General features: G+C 36.4%; 1 protein-coding gene across 16 annotated transcripts in view; it reads right to left on the bottom strand.

Annotated features, from left to right (window-relative positions):
* FAM214A (family with sequence similarity 214 member A) overlaps positions 1-26,637 on the bottom strand; it is a 130,611-nt gene that overhangs the window by 25,560 nt on the left and 78,414 nt on the right. For 11 of the 16 annotated variants that reach the window (XR_002344858.1, XR_002344857.1, XR_001306191.2 and 8 more), the window contains 7 exons: positions 18,903-19,087; positions 17,624-17,826; positions 17,218-17,343; positions 14,612-16,445; positions 11,752-11,871; positions 8,336-8,415; positions 7,198-7,306 (listed from right to left, as the gene is read on the bottom strand). Coding sequence is in view for 7 of the 16 variants with exons in the window: in XM_021095179.1 (XP_020950838.1) it covers positions 7,198-7,306; positions 8,336-8,415; positions 11,752-11,871; positions 14,612-16,445; positions 17,218-17,343; positions 17,624-17,826; positions 18,903-19,087 (2,657 nt within the window). In the remaining 9 variants the exon portion in view is untranslated. Of the gene's footprint in view, positions 1-6,950; positions 7,307-8,335; positions 8,416-11,751; positions 11,872-14,611; positions 16,446-17,217; positions 17,344-17,623; positions 17,827-18,902; positions 19,088-26,637 lie in introns of all 16 variants that reach the window. The other 5 variants (XR_002344853.1, XM_021095188.1, XM_005659592.3 and 2 more) reach the window with 2 other exon arrangements.

The raw sequence follows: 26,637 nt of genomic DNA, 5'->3' as shown, positions 1-26,637 counted from the left end.
CAATACCTTTTAAAATTGCACCCCCAAAAATCAAATACCTGGGAATACATCGGACCAAGGAAGTAAAGGACTTATATGCCGAGAACTAATAAGGAAATTAAAGAAGATGTAAAGAAATGGAAAGATATTCCATGCTCCTGGGGTGGAAAAATTAATATTGTAAAAATGGCCATACTACCCAAAGCAATCTACACATTCAATGCAATCCCTATCAAATTACCCATAACATTTTTCACAGAACTAGAACAAACAATCCAAAACCTTATATGGAACTACAAAAGACCCAAAATTGCCAAAGCAATTCTGAGGAACAAAAACCAAGCAGGAGACATAATTCTCCCAGACTTCAGGCACAAAGCCACAGTCATCAAGACAGTATAGTACTGGTACCAAAACAGACAGACAGACCAATGGAACAGAAGAGAGAACCCAGAAATAAACCCAGATACCTACGGTCAATTAATCTTGGACAAAGGAGGCAAGAACATAAAATACGATAAAGACAGTCTTTTCAGCAAATACCTCTAGGAAACCTGGACAGCTGCATGAAAATCAATGAAACTAGAACACACCCTCACACCATGCACAAAAATAAACTCAAAATGGCTGAAAGACTTAAATATAAGACAAGACATCATCAAACTCCTGGAAGAGAACATAGGCAAATCATTCTGTGACATCAACCTTATGAATATTTTCTCAGGTCAGTCTCACAAAGCAACAGAAATAAAAGCCAAAATAAACCCATGGGATCTAATCAAACTGAAAAGATTTTGCACAACGAAGGAAACTAAAAAGAAAACAAAAAGACATCTTACAGAATTGGAAAATATAGTTTCAAATGATGCAACTGACAAGGGCTTAATCTCTAGAATATGCAAGCAACTTAGACAACTCAACAGCAAAAACGCCAACAACACAATCGAAAAATAGGCAAAAGACCTGAATAGACATTTTTCCAAGGAAGATGTACAGATGGCTGTTTACAAGCACATGAAAAAATGCTCAACACTCCTGATTATTAGAGAAATGTAAATCAAAACTACCACAAGATACCACCTCACACCAGTCAGAATGGCCATTATTAGTAAGTCCACAAATAACAAATGCTGGAGGGGGTGTGGAGGAAAGGGAACCCTCCTGCACTGTTGGTAGGCATGCAAGCTGGTGCAACCACTATGGAGAACATTATGGTGATACCTTAGAAATCTATACATAGGACTACCATATGACCCAGCAATCCCACTCTTGGGCATATATCCGGACAAAACTTTCCTTGAAAAAGACACATGTACTCGCATGTTCATTGCAGCATTCTTCACAATAGCCAAGGCATGGAAACAACCCAAATGTCCATCAACAGATGACTGGATTCGGAAGATGTGGTATATATACACAATGAATACTATTCAGCCATAAAAAAATAATGCCATCTGCAGCAACATGGATGGAACCAGAGATTTTCATACTGAGTGAAGTAAGTCAGAAAGAGAAAGACAAATACCACATAATATCACTTATATCTGGAATCTAATATGGGACACAAATGAACCTTTCCACAGAAAAGAAAATCATGGACTTGGAGAACAGACTTGTGGTTGCCAAGGGGGAAGGGGAGAGAGTGGGGTAGATTGGGAGCTTGGGATTAATGGATGCAAACTATTGCCTTTGGAACGGATTAGCAATGAGATCCTGCTGTATAGCACTGGGAACTATGTCTAGTCACTTATGATGGAGCATGATAATGTGAGAAAATAGAATGTATACATATATGTGTAACTGGGTCACCATGCTGTACAGTCAAAAAAAAATTGTATTGGGGAAATAATTTAAAAAATAAAATAAAAAAAGAAAAACAATTACTTCTTAAAAATTGTTATGTGACATATGTTTTGCTATTCAGTATAATTTAAAAACAATATATACACATTGGAAAAAAGCTTAAAATACATAAATAGAAGCTGTTTATCCATCTCTCCCATGCTCACTTGCTGAGATGATCACATTTAATAATTTAGTGTTTATCTGTTCAGGTATGAGAAATATGTTAAACCTTTCACAAGCTCTTTTTTATACATATATCAGCACATATATGCCTATATCATAAAATGTGAGTAGCATTCCTTTGATTCAGTAATTCTTTGAAAAGGAACACTCTAAGTCTTCATAAACCTAAATTTGAAAGTGACATAAGCAATTCTCAAACCCCATTGTCTAAAAGATAAGATCAAGAAACCTATGTCACAACCAACCTTCTGTATCTCCCTCCTGCCCTGCAATCAATCCAGTTTATATCCTGCTGATGTGCCCCCTCTGTTTCACAGCCTCAGCTCTCTAGCCCAATACCACTATCCAGGTTCACATTCCTACAAGCTCTTCTCTGAACAAATGCAACACCTTCTAATTAGTTATTTCATCTCTAATGGTACGGAATAAATGTTTCTTAAATAAGAAAAATATCCTAAATATGTATGAAATTTTTATAGAAAGAGCACATACAAAAATGCTTATGGGTAAGGCCAATGGCCCATATTAGTCTTTGACATTATTGAGATTTTTATGACTTTAAAATAATATACTAGCATGCATGCTAGGCCTTATTCAGTGCAAAAATGATAAAGGAAATAAAAGGCATACAAATTACAAAGAAATAAAACTGTCCCAATTTGTAGATAATCTGGCAATCTACGTACAAAATCCCCCCTGCCAAATCAATAAAATTAATAAGCAAGTTCAGCAAGGTCATAAGCGATTACATATATTTATACACATATTTAAACATGTACATATGTGTGTGTGTATACACACATACACATTCATATAAAATCACATATTTTAATATGTACAAATGAAGAACTGGAAATTAAATTTTTTAAGTATAATTTATATTATCAGAAAACATGAAATAGTTAGATATAAATCTACATAAATACACCCAATATCTGTATTCTAGAAAATATGAAACACTGATGAAAGAAATCAAAGAATAGCTAAATAAATAGCTAAATATGATGTTCATATATCAAAAGATTTAATATTCTTAGGATGTAATTTTTTGACAAATTGATCTATATCAGTGCAATCCAAACAAAATCTCAGCAGGCTGTTTTGTAGAAAAAGACAAGCTAATTCTAAAATTTATATAAGGGGAGTTCCTGTTGTGGCGCAGTGGTTAACGAATCCGACTAGGAACCATGAGGTTGTGGGTTCGGTCCCTGCCCTTGCTCAGTAGGTTAACAATCTGGCGTTGCCGTGAGCTGCGGTGTAGGCTGCAGACAAGCTCGGATCCCGCGTTGCTGTGGCTCTGGTGTAGGCTGGTGGCTACAGCTCTGATTAGACCCCTAGCCTGGGAACCTCCATATGCTGTGGGAGCGGCCCAAGAAATAGCAAAAAAAAAAAAAAAAAAAAAAAAATTATATAAGGAAGAAAGGCACTAGAATAGTTAAAGCAATTCTGAGAAACAACAATATGTTAGAGGACTCACATTACCTGATGTTAAGACTAAAATAACTGGACATTCATATAAAAATGAACTTGACTGCACACTTCATATCATATATAAAAATTAACTCAAAATATAGATCTAAATTTTAAAGCTAAAACAACAAAACTTCTAGAAGAAATGCAGACAAAAATTTTTGTGACCTTAGGTTAGGCCACTGGTTCTCAACAATGGGAATATGTCAAAATTAAAGACATTTCTGGTTGCTACAACTTGGGGGGTTGCTACTAGAGTGGGTGGGGGCAAAGATTTTGTTAAACATATTCCAATTTATGAGACATATTCCATAACAAAGTATTATCCTTATCAAATGTCAAGAGTGCCAAGGTTGAGAAGCCTTGGGTTAGGCAAAGTTTTTTAGATATAACATCAAAATCAAGGTTAATAAAATAATTTGGATATCAACAAAGTTAAAATCTTTTGTTCTTCAAGGCGTACTGTAATAGGAGTCCTCATGTGGCTCAGTGGGTTAAGAATCTGACTAGTATCCATGAGGATGCAACTTTGATCCCTGGCCTCACTCAGTGAGTAAAGGATCTGGTGTTGCCATAAGCTGTGGTGTAGGTCACAGATATGGCTCAGATTCAGAGTTGCTGTGGCTGTGGTGAAGTATGGCAGCTGCAGCTCCAATTAGACCCGTAGCCTGGGAACTTCCATATGCCACAGGTGCAGCCCTAAAAAGAAAAAAAGAAAAGAAAAAGAAAAAAAAGTAATGTAATAAAATTGTAAATCTAAGTTCAGATTTGGAGAAAATATTTGGAAAATATATGTGCTTATTTGGGAATGCAAAGCTAAAAGAAAAAATACAGAAAAGAGGCTCTTGAGTATTAGTACTTTAGTATTAGTTATCTAGAAAAACTCACATTAAAGCCACAATACGATAACACTGCAAACCAACTAGAACATCTGAAATTTAAAAGATGGATCGGAGTTCCTGTCGTGGCGCAGTGGCTAACGAATCCGACTAGGAACCATGAGGTTGCGGGTTCGGTCCCTGCCCTTGCTCAGTGGGTTAACGATCCGGCGTTGCTGTGAGCTATGGTGTAGGTCACAGACGCGGCTCGGATCCCGCGCTGCTGTGGCTCTGGTGTAGGCTGGTGGCTACAGCTCCGATTCAACCCCTAGCCTGGGAACCTCCATATGCCGCGGGAGTGGCCCAAGAAATAGCAACAACAACAACAACAACAACAACAAAAAAGACAAAAAAAAAAAAAAAAAAGATGGATCATTGCAAACACTGGAAAAGATCTGGGGGGACTAGAACTCTCAAACCACTACTAATAGAAATTAAAAATAGTATAACTACTTTGGACAACAGTTTAGCAGCTTCTTAAAAAAGTTAAACATACACCTACCATGCTACCCCAGTAAAATGAAAACTTATGTCCACACAAAAATTCATACAGAGATATTCATGGCAGCTTTATTTGTAATAGCCAAAACCTGGGAATGACCAAGTTTTCTAGAATCAGGTCAATGAGTAAACAAACTGAATAGCCATATAATGACAATAAAGAGAAATGAATTTTTGATGAACAGAACAACATGGATAATCTCGAAATAATGATGGTGATTGAATGAAATCCCAACCCTAAAGAGTCAATACAAAGTGACTCTATCTATATAAAATTCTAGAAAGTTGGAGCTATTTTATTATAGTGATAGTAATCACTCGGATTCCCTCATGTGGTAAAAATAACCCATTTTGAATGGTTGTGAGTATTGTGCTAGACTGAACTGATAGAAGAAAAATCACAGGTCAGGTGAGATAAATGGATGAGGACAAGGTTTATGTAGTAGAAAACTCTAAATGGTAGCAAGAAAAGTTAATAACTAGCCACAGAAATCAGATAGACAGCCTTCTACTTGGGTGTTACTCAGGGTCAATGTGTTTTTATACTAAAGCCCCACCTGAAGCCCCACAAATAATGCCAAAACATTACAATTCTCATTAACAGCATTACATGATAAAGGCTTTGCCCTGTTTCATAAAACAAAACCAAAGCGTCAGTTTAGTAATTCGTCTATCATCTCTCCTTTTTTTTATTGCCATGGAGGGCCAAATTCACTTAGTAGAATAAATATATTTTGCCATTTACTGTTGAAAGATCAGATTTATTATAAATTAAAGAGGATCTGTGGGTTAAACAGTCTCAACTTTATTGAATTTTTCTACTTAAATCACCTAACAATGTATGCATATCTGCACAAACAGAATCCTGTGAAAAGAACAGTGTACTGATCTTTTAAGCGTCTTTCCTTTCCTGAAGTTTTCACATATCAGCCATTCAAACACCTCTTTTACTTGCTGTAAATTTTCTTGTAATACAAAAGCAGCAGAGCACCTGACCCTCATAATGGTCTTATGCAATTTTAAAATCAATAAAGAATAGAGTTCAACATCTCTAAACCTTGAAAGTGACCTGGAGAAGAGATCAAACTTACCATAAAATATTTTTATTTCCACTAAAACTTTGAAAGATAAGCCTCAAAATTAAAATACTGTTTTAAATAAAACATACTGTTAATATATCAAACCACCACAAGACCAGTAAAGCTATTTAAATTAAAAATACAAATTTTTAGGAGTTCCCATTGTGGCTCAGTGGAAATGATCTGAATACCATCCATGAGGATGCAGGTTCTATCCCTGGCCTCGATCAGTGGGTTAAGGATCCCGTGTTGCCATGAGCTGTGGTATAGGTTGCAGACGTGGCTCAAATCTTACATTGCTACAGCTGTGGTGTAGGCCAGAGGTGACAGCTGATTTGACTCCTACCCTGGGAACCTCCATATGCTGCAAGTGCAACCCTAAAAAGACAAAAAACAAACAAAAAAACCCACAGATTTTTAATTATTTTCCTTTAAAAAACTCACCCATTAGAATAACTTCTAAAATGTTATTTACAGGAGTTCCTATAGTGGTTCAGCAAGTTAAGAACACAAGTAGTATCCATGAGGGTGTGGGTTTGATCACTGGCCTCATTCAGTGGGTTAAGGATACAGCATTGCTGTGAGCTGTAGAGTAGGTCAAAAATGCAGCTGGGATCTAGTGTTATAGCTGTGGCATAGGCCAGTGGCTACGGCTCCTCCAATTCAACCCCTAGCTTGAGAACTTCCATATGCTGTGGGTGTGGCCCTAAAAAGACAAAACAAAACAAAGTCATTTACAGGCTCATGCTTAAAAAGATTATTTTCTAACTAAAGACATCTAAACCCCCAATATCCTTGATCCTAAGTAGAATATTCATATTAAATAAAGCAGAACATGTTTCAGAGACCTTTAATCACTTTATTTTTTACAAAATAATCTTATTAAATTTAGATTTACAGAGAAGTTGCAAATACAGCACTCCATCATCCTTCCTGGGCCCCAAAGCCAGTTTTACCAGTTAAGGATGTATGGCCAAGTCTATCTTCCAGCTAGAGTAATGGATAGCTCCATTACCTGATTTCACCTAAGTCCTCCATCTTCTCCTCCAGCTACCCAATTCAAAGATGTCACTGCCAACAATACTCCCAATTTCACTTCTCATGAAAAGGAAAGGGAAAAGAAAGGAAAGAAAAGAAGGTGATTTCAAGCCTTTAGAAAAATACAGTCCATTTATTTCCTTTTCACAAGCAAATGACATATATGACACCATGGGTCTGGGTTAAGAAACTTCAACTCTTAAAATAGTTTCAAAAAACATTACCTCAAAATTTCCTAAGAGACTAAGACTTGTTATAGGTGGAGCACTAGAACTCAGAAGTGGTTTTTCATGAATATCTGGATCATCTTCAATGTTTAAACATGGTCGAGAACTGTTTTTAAGAAAAAGAACAAATCAGCAAATAGAAACATTAACTATAATATTTTTTAGTTTACTTTTGTACAAAATTAAATTAAGAGGATCTGATCAATTTAACTTAAACTACCATAATAAAAAATTAATGTAACCAAATTTCGAGACATGAAATATCTAGCTTTAAATTCCTGATTAGATTTTGTAAACTTTGTTATACTTAATAAAGAATATATCAGAGTTTCCTTTCACAGTGCAGTAGAAACGAATCCAACTAGGAACCATGAGGTTTCAGGTTCGATCCCTGGCTTTGCTCAGTGGGTTAAGGATCCGGTGTTGCCGTGAACTGTGGTGTAAGTCGCAGATGCGGCTCGGATCTCGTGGCTGTGGCTGTGGCTGTGGCATAGGCCAGAAGCTACAGCTCTGAATGGACCCCTAGCCTGGGAACCTCCATAGGCCACGAGTGCAGCCCTAGAAAGACAAAAAGACAAAAAAAAAAAAAAAATCTATGTATATATATATATATATAGATAGATATATATATACATATCTATATACATATATCTATATCTCCTAGGTTTCAAGGTGGGATTTATAACATATTACATAGTGGCATCCACCGGAAATACATAATACTATAGTGCAGTCTTCTATATCAATCTTCGCTTTCAGTTTAAAATTACAATACAAAGGCAAAATTATGTGACTAAAGACCATAATGAGAGTATTATTTGTCAACCTGGAACAAATTGCCAAAGCCTTTTTGCAAAGGAGGAGGTGAATGACCAGAAATATACAAACCCACTTAAATATTAAAAACCATTGTAAATGTTTGTCTATCATCATGACCATTATATAGTAGCTACTCATCATTTTAATTTCTCATTACTCATCCTTAGTAACTATGCTTGTGAAATCACCTTAAAATGATAAACTGAAAAATTAGATTCCTAAAAAATTTTAATTTTCAGAGTCAATATTATTTATTGTGAAAGGCCAGAATTTGGTATAATACTTTCTTATACACAAATGAATTTTAAGAAAATACCTTTTAGATGATAAGCTTTTCAGATGTAGTAATGAAGAATCCAGATCAAAGCAACCTGACTGTGTCTTTCTTTGAGGAACCTAGGGTTAAAATAATTTTTTTCTCTTGAAAAAAAATTTTAAAAACAATAAATTCTTTCTTGAATTGATAGAACAATTTTCAAATGAAAGCATATCTTAAAAAAATAAAATTTCTCCCCTAACAGCTGCTTAAAATCATGCTCTTTATTACATATTGTCCCATGTGCTCATTTTATTAACTGGTTTGGAAAAAAGAATGTTTAATTAAACCACCTTTACTTGGTTTATTTTTTAAGAACCAGAACCAGTTTTTTTCCTAAATCTTACATGGACTCATAATAAATAATATAAGACTTTTACTTTGTTACCTTAAGTACTTCTGTATGGGGGGTAGGAATGAATGATTTAGTTTTACAATAAAAAGGGGAAAAAAGAATTAAATGGTAATGGGAACATGGGGTCCTGACAATTCTGCTGTTCTTTTACCCATCCCTACCCCCAGTGCAGATTTTTAAGAACCCTGGCTGGGGCTTCATAGAGAACAGGCTTGAAAAATACCACTCTGGATTTTCAACCTCTATTGTATATCAGATTACACTTAAAACAAACCACAAACTAGCTCAAAATATCCTAAAAATGAGAGACCTAAGTCTAAATTAAAGGTCAAATCATACAAAACACACAAGTTAGACAGATTTGTTTATAAAATTATCATTACATTTGGTCTAAATTGTGACTAAGAAACATATGATACTGAAAGTCTAAACAATCGCAATTATTTTTGAGAGTTGTACAAATACACCACACTATATTTTGTAGTCAGAATTTAGTATGAAATTTTCAATCCAAATTCTCATGTCTTCACTTCTACAAAGTTTTCCTTCCTTCCTTCCTTCCTCCCTCTCTTTCTTTGCCACAGAAAAGAAATATAGAAGTTCTCAGGCCAGGGATCAGATCAGAGCTGGGGCTGCAAGCTAGGCCTCAGGTGCAGCAACACTGGATCCCTTAAAATACTGCAGTGGGTTGAGGATTGAACTTGAGCCCCTACAGTGACCTGAGCCACTGCAGTTAATTCTTAACTCACTGTGCCAGCAGGAACCCCAACTTTCATTTCTTCTAATATTGCATTTTCCTTATTCTGTCCAGTCTTCCTTTTGGAATTTCTACAAAGCTTATATTGAACATCTTATTTTATCCTTCAGGGTTCTTTCATATTTTACCATCTATCTTCCCTTCTGTACTTTAGGTGCTTTCTTTTCCTTTTTTGTTTTTTGTTTTTTTTGTTTGTTTGTTTTTTTCGTTTTAGGGCCACACCTGCAGCATATGGAAGTTCCCAGGCCAGGGGTCAAATTGGAGCTACAGCTACCAGCCTACACCACAGCCACAGCAATGCAGGCTCTGAGCTGTATCTGCAGCCTACACCAGAGTTCACTGGCAACGCTGGATTCTCCACCCACAGAGCGAGGCCAGGGATCAAACCCACATCCTCATGGATACTAGTCAGATTCGTTTCCAATGAGCCACAACAGGAACGCCTAGGTGCTTTCTTAGTATGTGGCTATGCATTGATTAGTTCTCTCTTCAGCTGACTCCAGCCCACCATTTAATCTATCTGTATGTGTATGTGCATGTGCATGTACACTTCATTACATTTTTTACAATTATAATATCTACTTTTCCAATTCACGTAGTCTCTCATCTTAATTCCCTATCTTTATCTTCATTTATCTCTTGGAACATTTTAAACAGAATTATTTTTTATTTTTCTTTGAAATTGTTCTGATAACAGGATTCCTAAATATGAATTCTCCCACTTGCTCTTGCTGATTCTTTTAAGGTGCTTTGTAATTTTAATTCCTCTGAGATCATCTTTGGTAAGGGTTATCTTGCTTGAAAATAAATCCTTGGTGCCATGGGTTATAGAGTGGTATAGTTTTCATGTTTCCTTATCGACAGCACAAATGCAGAACCCCTACCCATGGGTGGCTTTGAGGTTGCTTTTCCCACCTACTCTGTACCTCCCAGTTGCACCCTTAAGTAAATAGGTGATTTTTTCCCCTCCTCTTCCATTTCTAGAATGGCAGTCCTCCCCTATTTCTGGCTTTATGGAGTTTGGTTTTAGGTCCCAGCTATGATCAGTGCAGCCCTGACTCCTGTTCCAGTGGGGGCATTAAACCCTAGCATTATATTAGGTTTAGATATCCTAGAAGGCTGTAATTTGCCCCAAGTTAGTATTTGGAGATTTATCTTTCTCGCTTTTACACTACATTATGTATTTAGAAGTTGTGTTATGTTTTATCCAAGACTTCCATTTTTGGGAAGGAAGAAGGGTCTTCTTGTATCAATTCAGTCCACCATACTGAACAGAAAAGTCTGTAGGGCTTTTTATATCAGCCTGATGCTGATTAGTTTTTTCCTGATCACTTGGGCATTTTGAAAGCACCTCATAGGTAGGTCAAATATTGAGGGTTATTTTATTTTAGTCTATTTGGTGGGGGGAGTAGTATTTTAAGCTGTTTGGAATTGAACTTTTCTAAAATAAACACTTAAGGTCCAAGTTACAAATTTAAATCTAGATCTCTTATTTAAGAATAATTTTTTGAACATATGCCAGATATTGTATGTTTCGAATTTACTTTAAAAACATATATAGAACAACAAAAGTTATCTTATGTCAATAACAAAATAAATATGTTTTTAGTTTGCTGAGATATTGACTGCTTACCTTTGGTTTAACTGAAATGGTAGCTCTAGCAACTAACTACCAAATGCTTACCACATGTCAGGAATGATACTAATCATCCTCCCAACACTAGGGAGACATGACTACTCTCCTTTTATAGATGAGGAAACTGAGGCTCAGAGGGATAATATTACTCACCTAATGCCACACAGTGAGGGTGAAGACAATGTGACTCTAAAAACAAGGCTCTTAGCCATCACACTCAGATCTATAAATCTATTCGTAAATCTATTTGTAAATAAGACAATTTGTAAATAAGACAATTAACTACATGGATCCCAAGTCAAAGACAGCCACAAATTTGATTCCCAGATGATCCAGCTGATGGTGTCAACCAGCCCAGCACTATGATGCAATCTATTTATAGAAAATCCACTTGACACCAAGTATTTCCTTATATTTAGTGAGAATAAATATGTTAGACAAAAGAATTTCAGAGAAATTTTATAATCCTAACAAAATAAAGCTCATTTTTATTCATTTTTCTGCCTTTTTCCACATTAACACCTACCTAGTAAATGTATGAAAAAATAAAATGTTTTCCAATTAGAAATCTATTTTGAAGGTGTTTAAATATTTTTCAATTAAAATTTGGACAAAATAATCTAAATCACTGAATGATCTTATTCTAAACATGAAATAAAAGTACTTACAGGACTTGAAAGAAGAGGCAATCCAGTTCGAGGATGAAAGGCTCTGGTTGAGGTTCCATCCAAAGAATGAAAATTATGTTTCTGCCAGACACTTGAATGTTTAAATGGTACCGTTCTCTGCTAGGAATATAATTAGATTTTAGTGGTAATATTTAAATTTTTTGTTTTAGATTTATTCTTAATATGTACTGAAGTACTATATCATTGGTGGTAAGATTAATGACCTGTATATCTATCTATACACAGACATACATACACTTTAATCAGAAATCAGTGTTTTAAGAGTTTTTCTTAAGATGCTGAATAAATTCAAATATTCTAAATAAAGTATGTCCAAAAACAACTGCCTTATCAACATAGTCATAGTTATAAATACTCAGCACCTAGTAAGCTAATATTCAATTCTTCTAATTTGTGGGGAAAAAAACATATTGTAAAATAGAAAACTATGCCAAAAGCAAGAGTCATTCTCAGAGGACATAATTTGGTAGAGAATGATACAAAAATGTAATAAATGTGAATTTAAAAATATACTTAACACAGTCACAGTATCATGCTTTTGAAGTAATATAGGACATAAACTAATTCTTAAGAATTTAGGCAAGCTTATACCCAGAAATCAGAAATTCGCAAAAACACATGAATAAAAATCAGAAAAGACTAATTGGGGTCCTGGCTCTTCCATTTACTAGTTTTATGACCTTGGGCAAGTTACTTAACCTCTCCAGGCCTGGAGAACTCATTTGTAAACTAGAGTTTGTAGCAGCACCTAACTTCATAGTGTAGTGAAAGGATTAAGTAAGCTAACATGTATAAAACATTCAGAAGAGTGCCAAGGCAGATAGTAAATGTTGCATAATTATATTTTAAATAAGTGCACCAGGGGTTCTCTTGTGGCTCAGTGGTTAAGGATGTGGCACTGTCACTGCTGTGGCTCTGGTTACAGCTGTGGCAGGAGTTCAACCCCTGGCCCAGGAACTTCTACATGCCATGGATGTAGCCAAAATAATAATAATAAAATAAGAACAAGAAAAAGAAAATCTTAGTGGCTTGAAAAATACCACGGTCAATATAGGCCTCCCCATTAGGTGCCAGAAAGGAACATGAAAGGTTAATATTCTTAAGGTAAAGGGAGGTAGATTCTTGAGACAATTATAGTTTTAGGAAATTGGAAACTGCCATTTAATTAAACTCATGTGTTAGAAAGATGAGATCTTCTGTTGAAAAATATAAGTTGTTGGAAACATGGCATAATTTTAAGACTCTAAATGCCCAGCAAAACTAATTTGTATGATAAAGATGAATCGAGGTCATTCAGATTTGGATCAAGGCAGTTACATAGTTTTCTATTTAATGGAGATATGAGTTTATGATATTTCTTGGAGAAATAAAGGAAATTTAAGCCTAATAAAAATTTTCTAAAGTGGTCTGGTGGAAATAAATAAAAATAAATTAAATATCTTAGATATATATAGTGCATTAAAAGCTTACAAAATATTTTAAAATCTATTATTGATTGTCACCACAACAGTAAGCAAATGAGATTCATCTTTCTTATTTTAAAATCAAGGCAAATGAGAATTTTAGAAGTTGTTATTTATTCAGCTTCACACAAGGAAAAAATTGTCAGGACTAGAACCTAGGTATTTTGACAGCCCAGTGATTTCACCGTATATATTCCTAAAATCCATAGCTGAGCAGTAGCATAACACAGTGGGCACACTGCTTATACTAGGTCAAAGCTGCTAACAAACAATACATTAAACTAATGATACAGGAGTTCCCGTCGTGGCTCAGTGGTTAACGAGTCCGACTAGGAACCATGAGGTTGCAGGTTTGATCCCTGGCCTCGATCAGTGGGTTAAGGATCCAGTGTTGCCATGAGCTGTGGTGTAGTTCACAGACATGGCTCAGATCCTGCATTGCTGAGGGTCTGGCAAAGGCCCTCGGCTACAGCTCCGACTAGACCCCTAGCCTGGAAACTTTCATATGCCGCGAGTGCGGCCCTAGAAAAGACAAAAAAATAAAAAATAAATTAATTATACAAGTTCCATTTCTGACTCTTATTTACTCTCCAGAAACTGTTCATTGCAATGAAATTTTAAAAGGGGGCAACAGGAAGAATTTACCTAGCATTTGCTCTTAAGTGGTGGGGTTATTTAAAAGAATTTTTTCCCCAGCCATATGGAAGTTCCCAGGCCAGGGACTGAATCTTAGCCACAGCTGTGCTGCATCAATCACAGCTTTAAGCAATGTTAATCCTTAACCCACTGAGGGAAGCCAGGGACCAAAGTTCCATCCTCATGGATAATAGCTGGGTTTGTTACCACTGAGTCACAATGGGAACTCCAAATTTACATACATACATACATACATACATACATACATATATACATACATTCATTCATTCATTCATTTATTTATTGGCTGCTCCACAGCATATGGAGGTTCCGGGCCAGGAATCAGATCCAAGCTGCAGTCGCTACCTATGCTGCAGCTGTGGCAATGCCAGATCCTTCAACCCACTGTGCCAGGTGAGGGATTGAATCTACATCCCAGCTTTCCCAAGAGGCTGCCAATCCCATTATGCCACAGCAGGAACTCCATTTCTCTCTTTTTTAGATGCACTTGTGGTCTAGAGAAGTTCCCAGGCCAGAGATCAAACCTGTGCCAAAGCAGTGACCCCAGGTGCTGCAGTGACAATGCTGCATCATTAGCCCAATACACCACAAGAGAATTCCCCAGATTGTGGGTTCTAAAGATAAAATGGGCACATTCGGCCTTTATAATTAGATCTCCTGAAAAGGAAATTGATAACAAATGTTTGAGAACTATATTTGAAATAATAGATACTACCTACCAACACCTCTGTATTTTTCAGTCGTTCACAGGTAGACAAACAGTCTTTTATATTCTTTCTCTGACAGTTTTGAGATTTTTCATCAATTGGATCTTCTTTCTTATTCTGTTCATTTTTTAACTGGTCTGGCTTTTTGCATTTGAAACCTTCACTATCTTTATGGAGATAATTTTCTATACTATTGAGTTGTGTACTTTGTTCACATGGTTTAGGCTTTTTTGAGTCTTTATTTGAGCACTCTTTTTCACGTTTGTTCAAGTACCCAGACACAGTAACTTTTACTTTCGAGTCATTATTTTTTGAATTATCAAGTTGGTGATTATTAATAGACTCTGGATCACAATTTTCATTTGTTATTATTTTGTCCTCATACTTATTTGTGCAAATCTGTTTATCAACAGTGTTACAATTTGAATACTGTTTATCAATTTCACCATTAATTTCTTGCTCCTTAAATTGACAGTCAGAAAATGTGTTTTCCAATCTGATTGTCAAATCTAAATTATTTTCTTTGCAATGAGACATATCTGAGGGAGTTATTAAACAAGTGGCTTTGTTCTGTGTCTCTTGAAATGTACTTTGGATTTCCGTAGGATTTTCCTGACACAAATTTCTTCCTGTTTGAGGTTTCAAAGAAGTCTTGACCTTACTATTGCATTTTAAAAAGCTAAAATATTTATTAGGTATTAAGTTTTTCCCTTCACTGATGTCATCTAACAAAGAAAATTTTGTATTAGAAATGGAAATAGAGGCATCATCCTTGTTTTTCTTCAACAAATTTTTGTCTTCGTAAGAACTCCTAAACACTTTAGAAGGAAGCAAGCTAGAGTCCTGCGTATTGAATGACTGCCGGGGCACATGAGATGCCGTTGGATCAATATGCTCCAAGTGCTGAGCAATCCTTGCAATGACATCTTGCCGCTCCTGGAGTAAAGAGCTTATCAAAGGATTAGTCTCACCAACAGAATGACGAGTATGAAGACCGTTAGAAATGCACCCATCACTTCGAGGAGTTTCTGGTTTTACTCGAATTTTCCCCTCATTGATGTCTTCTGAGGAGGTAAGCTCTGGACTACCAAAAGAAATGGAGAAAGTATCTTTACATTTTCTCACATTTTCATTTTCTTGTGAAACCTGGAAAAGTTTTGAATTAAGTGAACTAGATTCTTGTGTATTAAGGGGATGTCCTGAAATATGTGAAGTGCTTGAGTCACAATGAATCAAATGCTGAGCTATTCTTGCAATAACTTCTTGTCGCTCCTGAATTAAAGAACCTATTAAGGGATTAGTTTCACCAACTGACTGCCAGGAACTCTGGTGGCTAGAGACACTGGAATCAATCACTGAAAATGATTTTAAAGTTCTCATTGATGTTTCATGTGACTTTTTATCTCCCGTACCCCTGAAGCCCAGAATATTGCCTTGAGATGTTCCATAGTCAGATTTATTGCCAGTGCCTGGATATAACTTGACATTTTTGACAGCTGTAGTATATTCTGAAGTTGTCCCATTTTTTGCATGTAATAATACACTTTTGGGTGCCACGGTCCAAGTTTGTTTGCTACACAGATGATATGAACTGTTTATACTACATTGTTCTTCAGTAGAACTTCGGTGCTGATGGGTTTTAAGTTCATTTTCTTGAATTCTTTTCTCATAAAGGCCAATATTAGTGTGAATACTACAAGTCAAAACCGGATAATTAGATTGTCTGGGCAAGGACTGAACGCTGACTTTCAAGGCCACATTGTGAGAAACATTGGGAACAGGAAACACGTGTTCAATTGGAGTCTGTGAAAAATTCCACTGCAAGTCTACATCGGCAGCACTGATTCTAGAATCACACAGAAAAAAAAAAAAAATGGCATCAATAAGTTATAAAACTTCTATCATTATTATATACTGTTTTTAAAAATTTTAAGTCACATACTTACTGTTTACATTAACTACTATTGAGATTCTACTTTTACCTACTTACCATGCATGTCATTCTGATAAAACCAACAAAAACTAAACAAAAGATTATGTTTAGAATAAAGATGATCTTTTTCAGAACAGTATTCTACTAAAGCACAAAGCTCAAGAATATTTTAACTTAAAATTAGTTGTCCAAATAGAAAAAAAAAGGATTTTGCATTTACTACTAAATAAATAGATTGTGCTAATTCTACTGTGCAAGGTGATTAAAATGTATTCTTTATCTCAGGGCCTCCTGCCTAAAAAGACAATTAAGCAGTTGTTCAGGAGCCTGTGTGTTTATAGATTTCAAGATCCAAAAATTAAGTAAGTCTATCATTATGGAAATTCAGCAGCCCAAAAAGTTTTTCTACTTTATTTATAATGGTGGAACTTATTCACTGTGGGTTCTCTATAGTAAGGTTAAAAGTTCTCTGTAAACTATTCTATACCAAATTTAACCCAAGAAGCAAAATTCGTATTGATTCACACCTAAATTTCTCTAACTTGTTTTGAGGAAAAACTTCGGTAAATTTTGTTCACTTACATTTAGAAGTGAAGGAAATAAACTGCTTAAAAGGTAAAGTATCATTCAGTACCTAACCTCTGCAGCTAAATACACAGTGTCCTTTTTTATGCCCTAGACCTACCTGTAAAGAATATTTCGTGGAATAGCACCATGAGAAACACTCAGCCAAGCACTTAATTGAGAAAAAAACACAAATGAGCGGACAGCCAATAGAAGAGTCTTTTCTTCAATAAATCGATCACCACTCCTAAGGGAAGTAATAAAAAAGCATCATCTAAATATCAGCAAGTACAAAGTGACTGAATTTTAGAAAGACAGAAACTGAAATAAACATGTCACTCAGGATATGTGCTTTCAAGAGTACAGGAGTGCATTTACTAGTGTCACCTGAAGTCACATAAGTACTAAATATGCAAATTTTACTACATAGAGGGATTCAAAGATATCCTATACTCTTAAATAATTTATAGAAAGTAATGGAAAACTGGATTTACCAAGGACAACTTCAACTCAGTTTAACAACTTACTGTCGAGGAACCGGCTCCAATATCCATCTTTCTAATAATAATGCATCTTGCTTAATTGCCGGATCATTTAGGTCAATTCCTTCTGTGGTGGGTCCATCGTCACTGTAGCAGCAGTCTGGTAGTAGCATCACTTCCACCATGATTGGAAGGTTATTCTTCCACAACAATGCCACCTCAGACCTAGTTCGTCTGGCTTGACGACACTTAAAGAGAAGATGCAGATAAGAAAAATGGTTTAATAGACCATTCAATTTTGTATTTAAATTTGAAAAGCATAATTGTAAAAAAAAATTATAAAAAAAAGAAAAGCATAACTGTAAAGCAGACATCAGTATGAAAATGAGTCACTTATTAAACCAACTGCACTTCAATAAAAAAAAAATTGTAAGTAAAAATGCTAAGTGGGGAGGGGAGAAAAATGAGCCACCTACTGCAGGGCTTTGCTCAGGTCTTTCTGTTTAGGTTTCCTCATTAAATAATGCATCAGCACCAGGAGCTCTAGAGTGCAGGGATTAGTGGTGAACAACAATTATGATGCAAATTTTCTTGGGGGAGGATTCCTTGCTCTCTTTTTTGTGGAAAAAAAAAAAACTGCCATGCACAATGTCTGACAGGCCTCAAGATGGTCCAGCCTTTCCTAGTTTGTTAATTACACCATCATTACTTACAGAAGAAAGATTCACTCTAAGAGCAAAATATTATAAATTCATCTTAATTAAACACTCAAAGAGACAAGATTTTAGAAGTTTAAAATTTTGGACTATATTTAAAAAACTAACTGGGAAAGAAATCCTTACAGTAAATTATATATACCAAAAAATATTTTTGTAAAGTATACAAAAACACTAATGACAGTAAAAAGAATCCTCCCATTAAAAAGGGGAGGGATATAAGAGGAAAGCTGATAAATGTGGCAAAAATAACTATGAACATCAATCTACCAAATAAACAAGAAGACAAAGTCAATGAACCAGAGCTGAGACTAAAAATAAAGAAAGCTAATTCACAATACCAAAGATAATCTTAGATCTGGTGTGTGTGGAGGTAGATATAAAACTGGCTGCCCACCTGCCTACTGATGGATGGAAAAGCTACTTACTGTGTCTTTAAGAGCCTTGCTGACAATAAAGTTATTAGCTGTGGTTCAGGATTAGCAATGCTGTAACCAATTTTACACTTAAATGTGAACATTATAATTGTGATATAACAAAGGCAATGACAGAATTTAAACTAGTTTATATAAAAGATAGATAAAAAGCATTCAACACACACTACTCACCTGAGCCAGCTTGTCACTACATTCATGTTTAGCAGTTACTGGGTAACAGGACTGTGCTGGAGGGCAATGGAAACTTTCTGTCCGACCTTTAACGGAACATTCAGGTGTTCGTCCTTCTGTTATTAACAAGGCCAAAGAGACCAAGAACTCCTCTGCATCATATTCAAAATATTCATCTAGAGTATCTAGTATTAAAAAAAAGAAATATGGATCTTTGCTTTAATGTACTCTTGATAATTCATTTTTTATGCCTAAAATAACTAATGTCATAGCCCATATTCAAGCATATTCACTAACCAAGAATGAAAAGAGTATAAAAATGAGGCAATTAAAATACAATAAACTCTTAATTCACAAGGTACACAGAAGTCAGGTAATGATAGATAATTCCAATTTTTTTTTTTTTTCTTTAATTTCTTGGGCCGCTCCCATGGAATACGGAGGTTCCCAGGCTAGGGGTTGAATCAGCCTACACCAGAGCCACAGCAACTCAGGATCCGAGCCGCGTCTGCAACCTACACCACAGCTCACGGCAACAAGGCAAGGGATCGAAACCACTGAGCAAGGCCAGGGATTAAACCCGCAGCCTCATGGTTCCTAGTCGAATTCGTTAACCACTGAGCCATGACTGGAACTCCAGATAATTCCAAATTTTAATTAAGACAAAATTGATTAAAATTATGGCATAAAATTGTTTTTATACAAACTTTAAAATATTTAAGATTTAGGAATACATTTATAATGCTTCAGATAATTATATTTTTGGATATCAAATACAATAGTTTCCCCAAACAAGACTTCACCAATAGCCAAAATGTAAAAATGTCTCATTAGGTTGCATATTTTTAGGTAAGATGTTTTAATACTGTTATTAAAAATTAGAAAAAGTAGCAGATCCAAATGCATGTGTCTCCCTTTCTCGGACTTTCTCCCTTCTTTAATCAGTTCCTTATTCTTACAGCCCTAATTCTATGATGTGGACACTCACAGCCACAGGTTCCTTCTCTGACTTTGCTACACAGCAGTAGTTGTTTCAGAGGAAGACATTTTATAATTATCCAGCAGGAGGTACAGGCCAGTATTGCAATGATTTCATTGCACTGATGTGATTCAGAGATGATTTTAAAAACAAATAGAACACTAAAGCATAAAATAATTTCCAAAGAAGTTCAGATAACTGTGGTAAAATTTTGCAAAAGTGGTAGGTGAGAGACAAAGTTCAACTTAAGTGGAGTATTCAATTGAAGAAAGTGTAGAAAAGGCAGGACTGGAGCCAAATTGTGAATAGCCTTGAAGGGGATGATGAGGAGTACCTATTTCTAGCCTCAGGAAGGCTTATCAGGAAAAGGAGCCTTGAGGGCCATCTTGATTGAGCTGGTATTTTAAGACCATTCAGAAAAATTTCCCTAAAATAACTATTTGCAACATATGAGGTAACAGCCAACACTTAGAAACACTGTCAGGCATTGCCACTTTTCACAGCTTCCCATACATTAACTCATTTAATTCTCAAAGCAGTTCTAGAAGGTGGAAACTATTATCACCATTCTTTTTATATGGCTGCACCAGAGGCATATGGAAGTTCCTCAGCTATGACCTGACTGGCTGCTTTTTCAGTGGCACAACCTTCCGGCTCTGGAGTTCAGCCATCTTATTAAAATTCTTCATCTGTTCTGTCCAACAGAAGAGGTAAATAATTTGGCTACTGGGAAAACTTTGAACAATCAGAATGACTTATAGGTGAAATGGACCAACCTGGTTAAGTACATTCTTTATCACCAGGGATTCAGGGACAGACAGATAATTGTCAGGGATGTGGTTGAAGGGATTTAGCTGTCAAGTGGCAGCTGAATTAGACTTGCAGTGGTTCTTTCAACCTTGAGTATCTATGAATCTCTGCTCTTCAGAAGGAGTTCAGAGAAAACCCAGGGGAGACACCAGAACCACTATTTCCTTCTCCTAACCAGGAGCCCCTCTGAACTGGTACTCAACGTAAACATTTCATGATGGTGTCTCTGGATCCTTGACTTAAAACAAAAACCTAGGATACTTCAAAGTTCTGTCTAAAGGAAATGGAATAATGTCTTTCTAATCACTGTGCTACTGTATATGCTACTCAATTTACTTCTAAACTTGCCAAGGCAAATTTCATATCCCTCATATATGGAATGAAATGGGAAGAGAAGCATAAGAGTAACTTGGAGGATTGATAAAATTTCTCTAAAAATCATGTCTTTTCAACCTTATGGTTGATAATCTGGTAATATGATTTAAAATTCTCCTACTATGAATTTATGCCAACAAAATAGTAGAACAAGTACACAGAGCTGAATGTTGAAAGGTATTTATATAAATGTTTGTACTAATCAAAAAATTGTAATCTAAATGCCCAACAAAGAGGGACTGGTTAAATATACTTTGGTACAGTTTTAACTAAAATAATGACATAGATCTACTTTTGACAAGGAAAGATTATTCACAACCTAAGTGAAAACACAACTTTGAAGAGAATGTTATAATCATTTGTTTGTGGAGTCACATGTGCACAGTGCACATATGCATAGAAATATATACATATGTGCAACAAAGTATTAAGTCCTATAAAGCAAACACATAAACTAAATTTTAAATAAATTACTGTTCTCTGACCAGCATTTGATAAACGATAAAGCCTACTAACTGAAAAATAACATGTAAACAAAAGCATTACATAGTGTCATATATTTTAGTTAATTAGAGTTATTGTTTTGTAAAACTTCTGCTACATAGGTCATAGTCTAGTTACTTAGAAAAATTTGTGAAGACATACATGGGTAACAGAATACTAGTTCTGATGTTGAAAAATTAGAAACACTTATCTGCTTTGCTTTGCTTTCTTTTTTCTCTTTAAAAATTAACTTTAAAAATAATTAGGCAAGGAGTTCCTGTCGTGGCTCAGTGGTTAACGAATCCGACTAGGAACCATGAGGTTGCTGGTTTGATCCCTGGCCTTGCTCAGCAGGTTAAGGACCTAGCGTTGCCATGAACTGTGGTGTAGGTCACAGGTGGCTCGGACCCTGTGTTTCTGTGGCTGTGATGTAGGCCGGCCACTACAGCTCCAATTAGACCCCTAGCCTGGGAACCTCCATATGCTGCATGTGCAGCCATAAAAAAACAACAACAACAACAATAATAATAATTAGGTAAGAACTAGTATCTCAAACTGATAATATGAGAAATTAATGGATGAATCTGAAAAAAAATAGGTGTTAAGAACTAGTGCAAGAGACTATGCTCAGAGAAATGGACTCTCAGTTGATACAACCAGTATGGAGGTATTAAGATGGTGCTAAGTGCTATACCATAATTACGAAAAAACTTTATTTTTTGTTTTTTAGGGCCGCATCTGAGGCATATGGAAGTTCCCAGATTAGAAGTCAAATTGGAGCTGTAGCTGCTGGCCTATGCAACAGCCACAGCAACATGGGATCCTAGCCGTATCTGCAACCTACACCACAGCTTATGGCAACACCATATCCCTGACCCACTAAGCGAGGCCAAGGATCGAACCCTCATCCTCATGGATACTAGTCAGATTTGTTTCTGCTGAACCACAACAGAACTTCCATAACTGAAAAAACTGAGAGTAACTACATGAATGCTTTATACTGACTGTTCACGGAAGGCTTTTCTGGACAGATGACATTTAACCTGAGATATGAACAAGGAACAAGCCATTCAAAAATTAGGGGGATGAGCATTCTGAGCACAGGGTCTAAAGTGAGACTAGAGGGGTAATGTCACAGGAACTAAAAGAAGGTAAGTGATGCTGGAAAGGCAATAGCACAGAGGGAAAGTAGTAGGAAATAAAGTTTACTTATTTATTTATTTAGATTTTTATTTTTTCTATTATAGTTGATTTGCAATGTTCTGTCAATTTCTGCTGTATAGCAAAGTGATCCAGTCATCACATGTGGAAGTTCCCAGGCCAGGGATCAAATAGGAGCTGCAGCTGTCAGCCTACACCAGAGCCATAGCCACAGCAATGCCAGATCTGAGCAGTGTCTGTGACCTACAGTGCAGCTTGCAGCAACACTACATCCTTTAACCCATTGAGCGACGCCAGTGGTTGAACCTGCATCCTCAAGGGTATTAGTTGGGTTCTTAACCCACTGAGCCACATTGGGAACTCCCCAATTTACATTTTTAAATGATTGCCCTGACTGCTATGTTGATAACAAAATAGAGGATAAAGAATCAGAGTAGGTATACTAGTGGTTAGCAGGTTGGATTTTCCAAGGATGGGGGTATAGTCTGGGGAATCATTGGCATTTGGATAGTATTTAGAGGCAAGAATTACCTAGAAACATATAGAGGGTATTCAAGATAAGGGCTCTGGGGCATTCTGACAAGCAGAGATCTGGTAGAAGATAATGAACCAACAAAAGGAACTGTCAAGTATGATATCATGGAAGCTGAGAGGAAAAAAAATGTTTCATGGAGGGCGTGGACAATGGTCTGAAATACTAGTGAGGTTTAATAAAATATGAACCAAAAAATGACCATTGCATTTGACAATAAGGAAGTCTTTGGTGACTTTGACAAAAGCGGTCTCAGTAGATGGTGATGATGGAAGATTAGACAGATGTGACACACATTGTCAATTATTCTGAAGAGTACAGATAATAAATACAAAAGCATACTTTCCAAGTCCTCTCTTAACACAATGGTAATTCATGTATCACAATATAGGTATTAAACACACAAGGTCATCACTCCCACAAGATTATCTCCAAGACCCAAGAGAGAATAAAAAAAGTTCCCTTCTAAGACTATGGTATAGGGGCAGGAGATTCTCCCGCTTTATAGTCCTAAAATCTAGTCACTGAATTTTACTAATTTGTTTTCAAATTTCTCTTGAAATTAAACCTTCCTTTTTAACCTCAAAACAGTTACCAAGTTAGGTTCTTACCACTTTACACGTAAATTATGACACCAGTCTCCTAGCTGTGGTCTAGAACTCAGGCCCTTTCTTATTCATCATGCACCCTGATGCAGATTAATCTTCCTAAAAAGTCATTCCATCACATTCCTTTCAGCTCAAAGTATTTTCTGTTTGTTTATTTTACCAGCTCACTAACCACCTACTGAACCCAGTGTAAATTCCTAAGCCTGACCTTAGGGCCAGGGCCACCATACAGAGCCAGCTACTCTGGCTGCGCATTGCCACGTTCTGATGTGAACAACTACCTCTTGAAGTTACACACTGAGGTGCAACTTCACCACCTCTGGCTCCTATTCTCATTTTTCACTGCTCCCTACCTGGTCTCTCTGTTCTACCCAACTGATCTCTATAGTATGCTCTATCCATTTCCCGCCTAGTGCCACTATTCTTTTTTACCTATTAAGTTCTTCTCTCCTCTCTTTTCTACCAATCCCAAGCTTTCTGAAGAGATTTTCTGGCTCCATTTTTCTTACAAAAGAGTCCTTTCCTATCTCATTTCCACATTTATCTTTCACTTACTTTGTACTCTTCCCCAGAACTTACGTAAGCCACATATGCTGTGAATGGTTACGTCAGGGTACTGGCGCACAATCCTAAGGTCATAAATTTCATATCCAACTGGTTAAGTTTCACTCTGTTCCACGGACGGACTGTACCAGTAACTTTAGTCAACCTTCTCTCAAACCGAAGACACTTCCCATTACACCAACTCATCCATTTATAAAAAATACTCATAATATTTCATGGATATTTGTCTTCTAATGGGTTAAGTTCTACATACACTGAAATTTTTTTGTTGGTGGTGGTTTTTTCAGGGCTGTACCTGCGGTACATATAAGTTCCAAGGCTATGGGGTTGAACTGGAGCTAGAGCTGCCGGCCTATGCCTCAGCCACAGCCATGTGGGATCCAAGCCATGTCTTCGACCTACACCACAGCTCACGGCAAGGCCGGATCCTTAACCCACTGAGCAAGGCCAGGGAGCAAACCCTCGACCTCATGGATACAAGTCAGGCTCATTACCACAGAACCACAACAGGAACTTTCTTCTTCTTCTTCTTTTTTTTTTTTTTTTTTAACAATCCTCAGCACTCTACTATGAAAAAGGCAAGGGATCTGTAAACAAACTTACCATGGACTAACTTTTATTTTTTTTTATTTATTTATTTTTTTCTTTTTGTCTTTTTGCTATTTCTTGGGCCGCTCCCGCGGCATATGGAGATTCCCAGGCTAGGGGTCCAATCGGAGCTGTGGCCACCGGCCTACGCCAGAGCCACAGCAACGCCGGATCCGAGCCGCGTCTGCAACCTACACCACAGCTCACGGCAACGCCGGATCGTTAACCCACTGAGCAAGGGCAGGGACCGAACCTGCAACCTCATGGTTCCTAGTCGGATTCGTTAACCACTGCACCACGACGGGAACTCCCCTGGACTAACTTTTAAAAGCAACTTTCTGGACTTTTGTGTGGTTTGTTTAAATTCAACCACATATTTCTGCTGTACATCTACACTGTACAGTAGCCATCAAGATTCAAGATTATGATTAAAGCAATGAATATTCTGAGGTTCCCTCTGAAAAACTAAGTCATGTTTTTTTATAATAAGCTAGCTCTTTGAAAATTGGCTATAAATTTTAATTGTCACATAATCCAAACATTCACTTCAACAAAGATGATCACTATCATCTTCAATTGTGGAGTGTTTTATCAAGTGCTTCCTCATTTTAATTCTCATGATGTAGCATAAAATAATAGTTAAGAATATCAAAACACTGAGGTCAGGCAACCAGTTCTGCTACTTGCTAGTTGTTTGGCTTCTTACAAGTGATACAAACTCTTTTTGCTATAGTTTGTGTGTTTTTTAAATCTACTAAGTGGGGATAATAATAATATTGACCTTCTATTAATAGTATTGACCTGAGTTGTTATTTGTAAAATTTTTAGAATACTGCCTGGCACATAGTGAGCACCATACTGTTTCTTAAATTTAAAATAAAAATAAATGCAGTGACATAGGTCTTTTTCTTATTTTACAAATGAAAAACTAAATTTGTAATATCATTTGCCCAAGGTCACACACATTATCGATAAGCAGAGAAACATCCTCCTTCCACTAGCAATAGTTCTTAGTAATTTTCAATTATGGAAGTTTATCCTTATTTTGCATTTCACACAAAAAATGACATTTTTAGGGTAGAGGCTACCCTTCCAACTCAGAACATAGATCCTAGAAAGTTCCTCAGACAGACGTATCTTTAATGATTCCTGATATTAAAGGAATGTGGACACCTATTACTTTATTTCCTTATGTCTCCCTTGTTTAAAACTCTCTCAATGTAGATATCATGGAAAAAGCCTAGACTATGTGGTTCCAGAAAAAGCCAAGAGGATATCCCACTTAGAAATATTACCCTTATAATGCCTGGCAAAAGTGTTCATCTGTTTATCATCAAAGAAAAGTAAGTAGCTTTTGTGGGCAAAAGGGATAAGGGGATAAGTTACGGAGGGGCGGGGGGAGTACATCTTGGTTTCTGTATAGAATTCAGGAATTAAACTCCTCAAAAGAACCTTCAAGAACATGTATTTCATTAATCTATGAACGAAGAAACTGGGCTTGAGAGAAGTAAAGTGACAGCTCAGACACACAGAGCAACATAATGGTAAAGAGAGGCCTTAAACCAAGATCTCCTGTGTACGTAAAATGTTAAAAATTTGAGGACTTATGTCCATGTCTCATCCATTGTGCCTATC

This window comes from Sus scrofa, chromosome 1, assembly GCF_000003025.6.
Source record: "Sus scrofa isolate TJ Tabasco breed Duroc chromosome 1, Sscrofa11.1, whole genome shotgun sequence".
In the NCBI taxonomy this organism is placed as follows: domain Eukaryota; kingdom Metazoa; phylum Chordata; class Mammalia; order Artiodactyla; family Suidae; genus Sus; species Sus scrofa.
The sequence above is the reverse complement of the archived record's forward strand: the minus strand, read 5'-3'. Positions and strand labels throughout refer to the sequence as shown.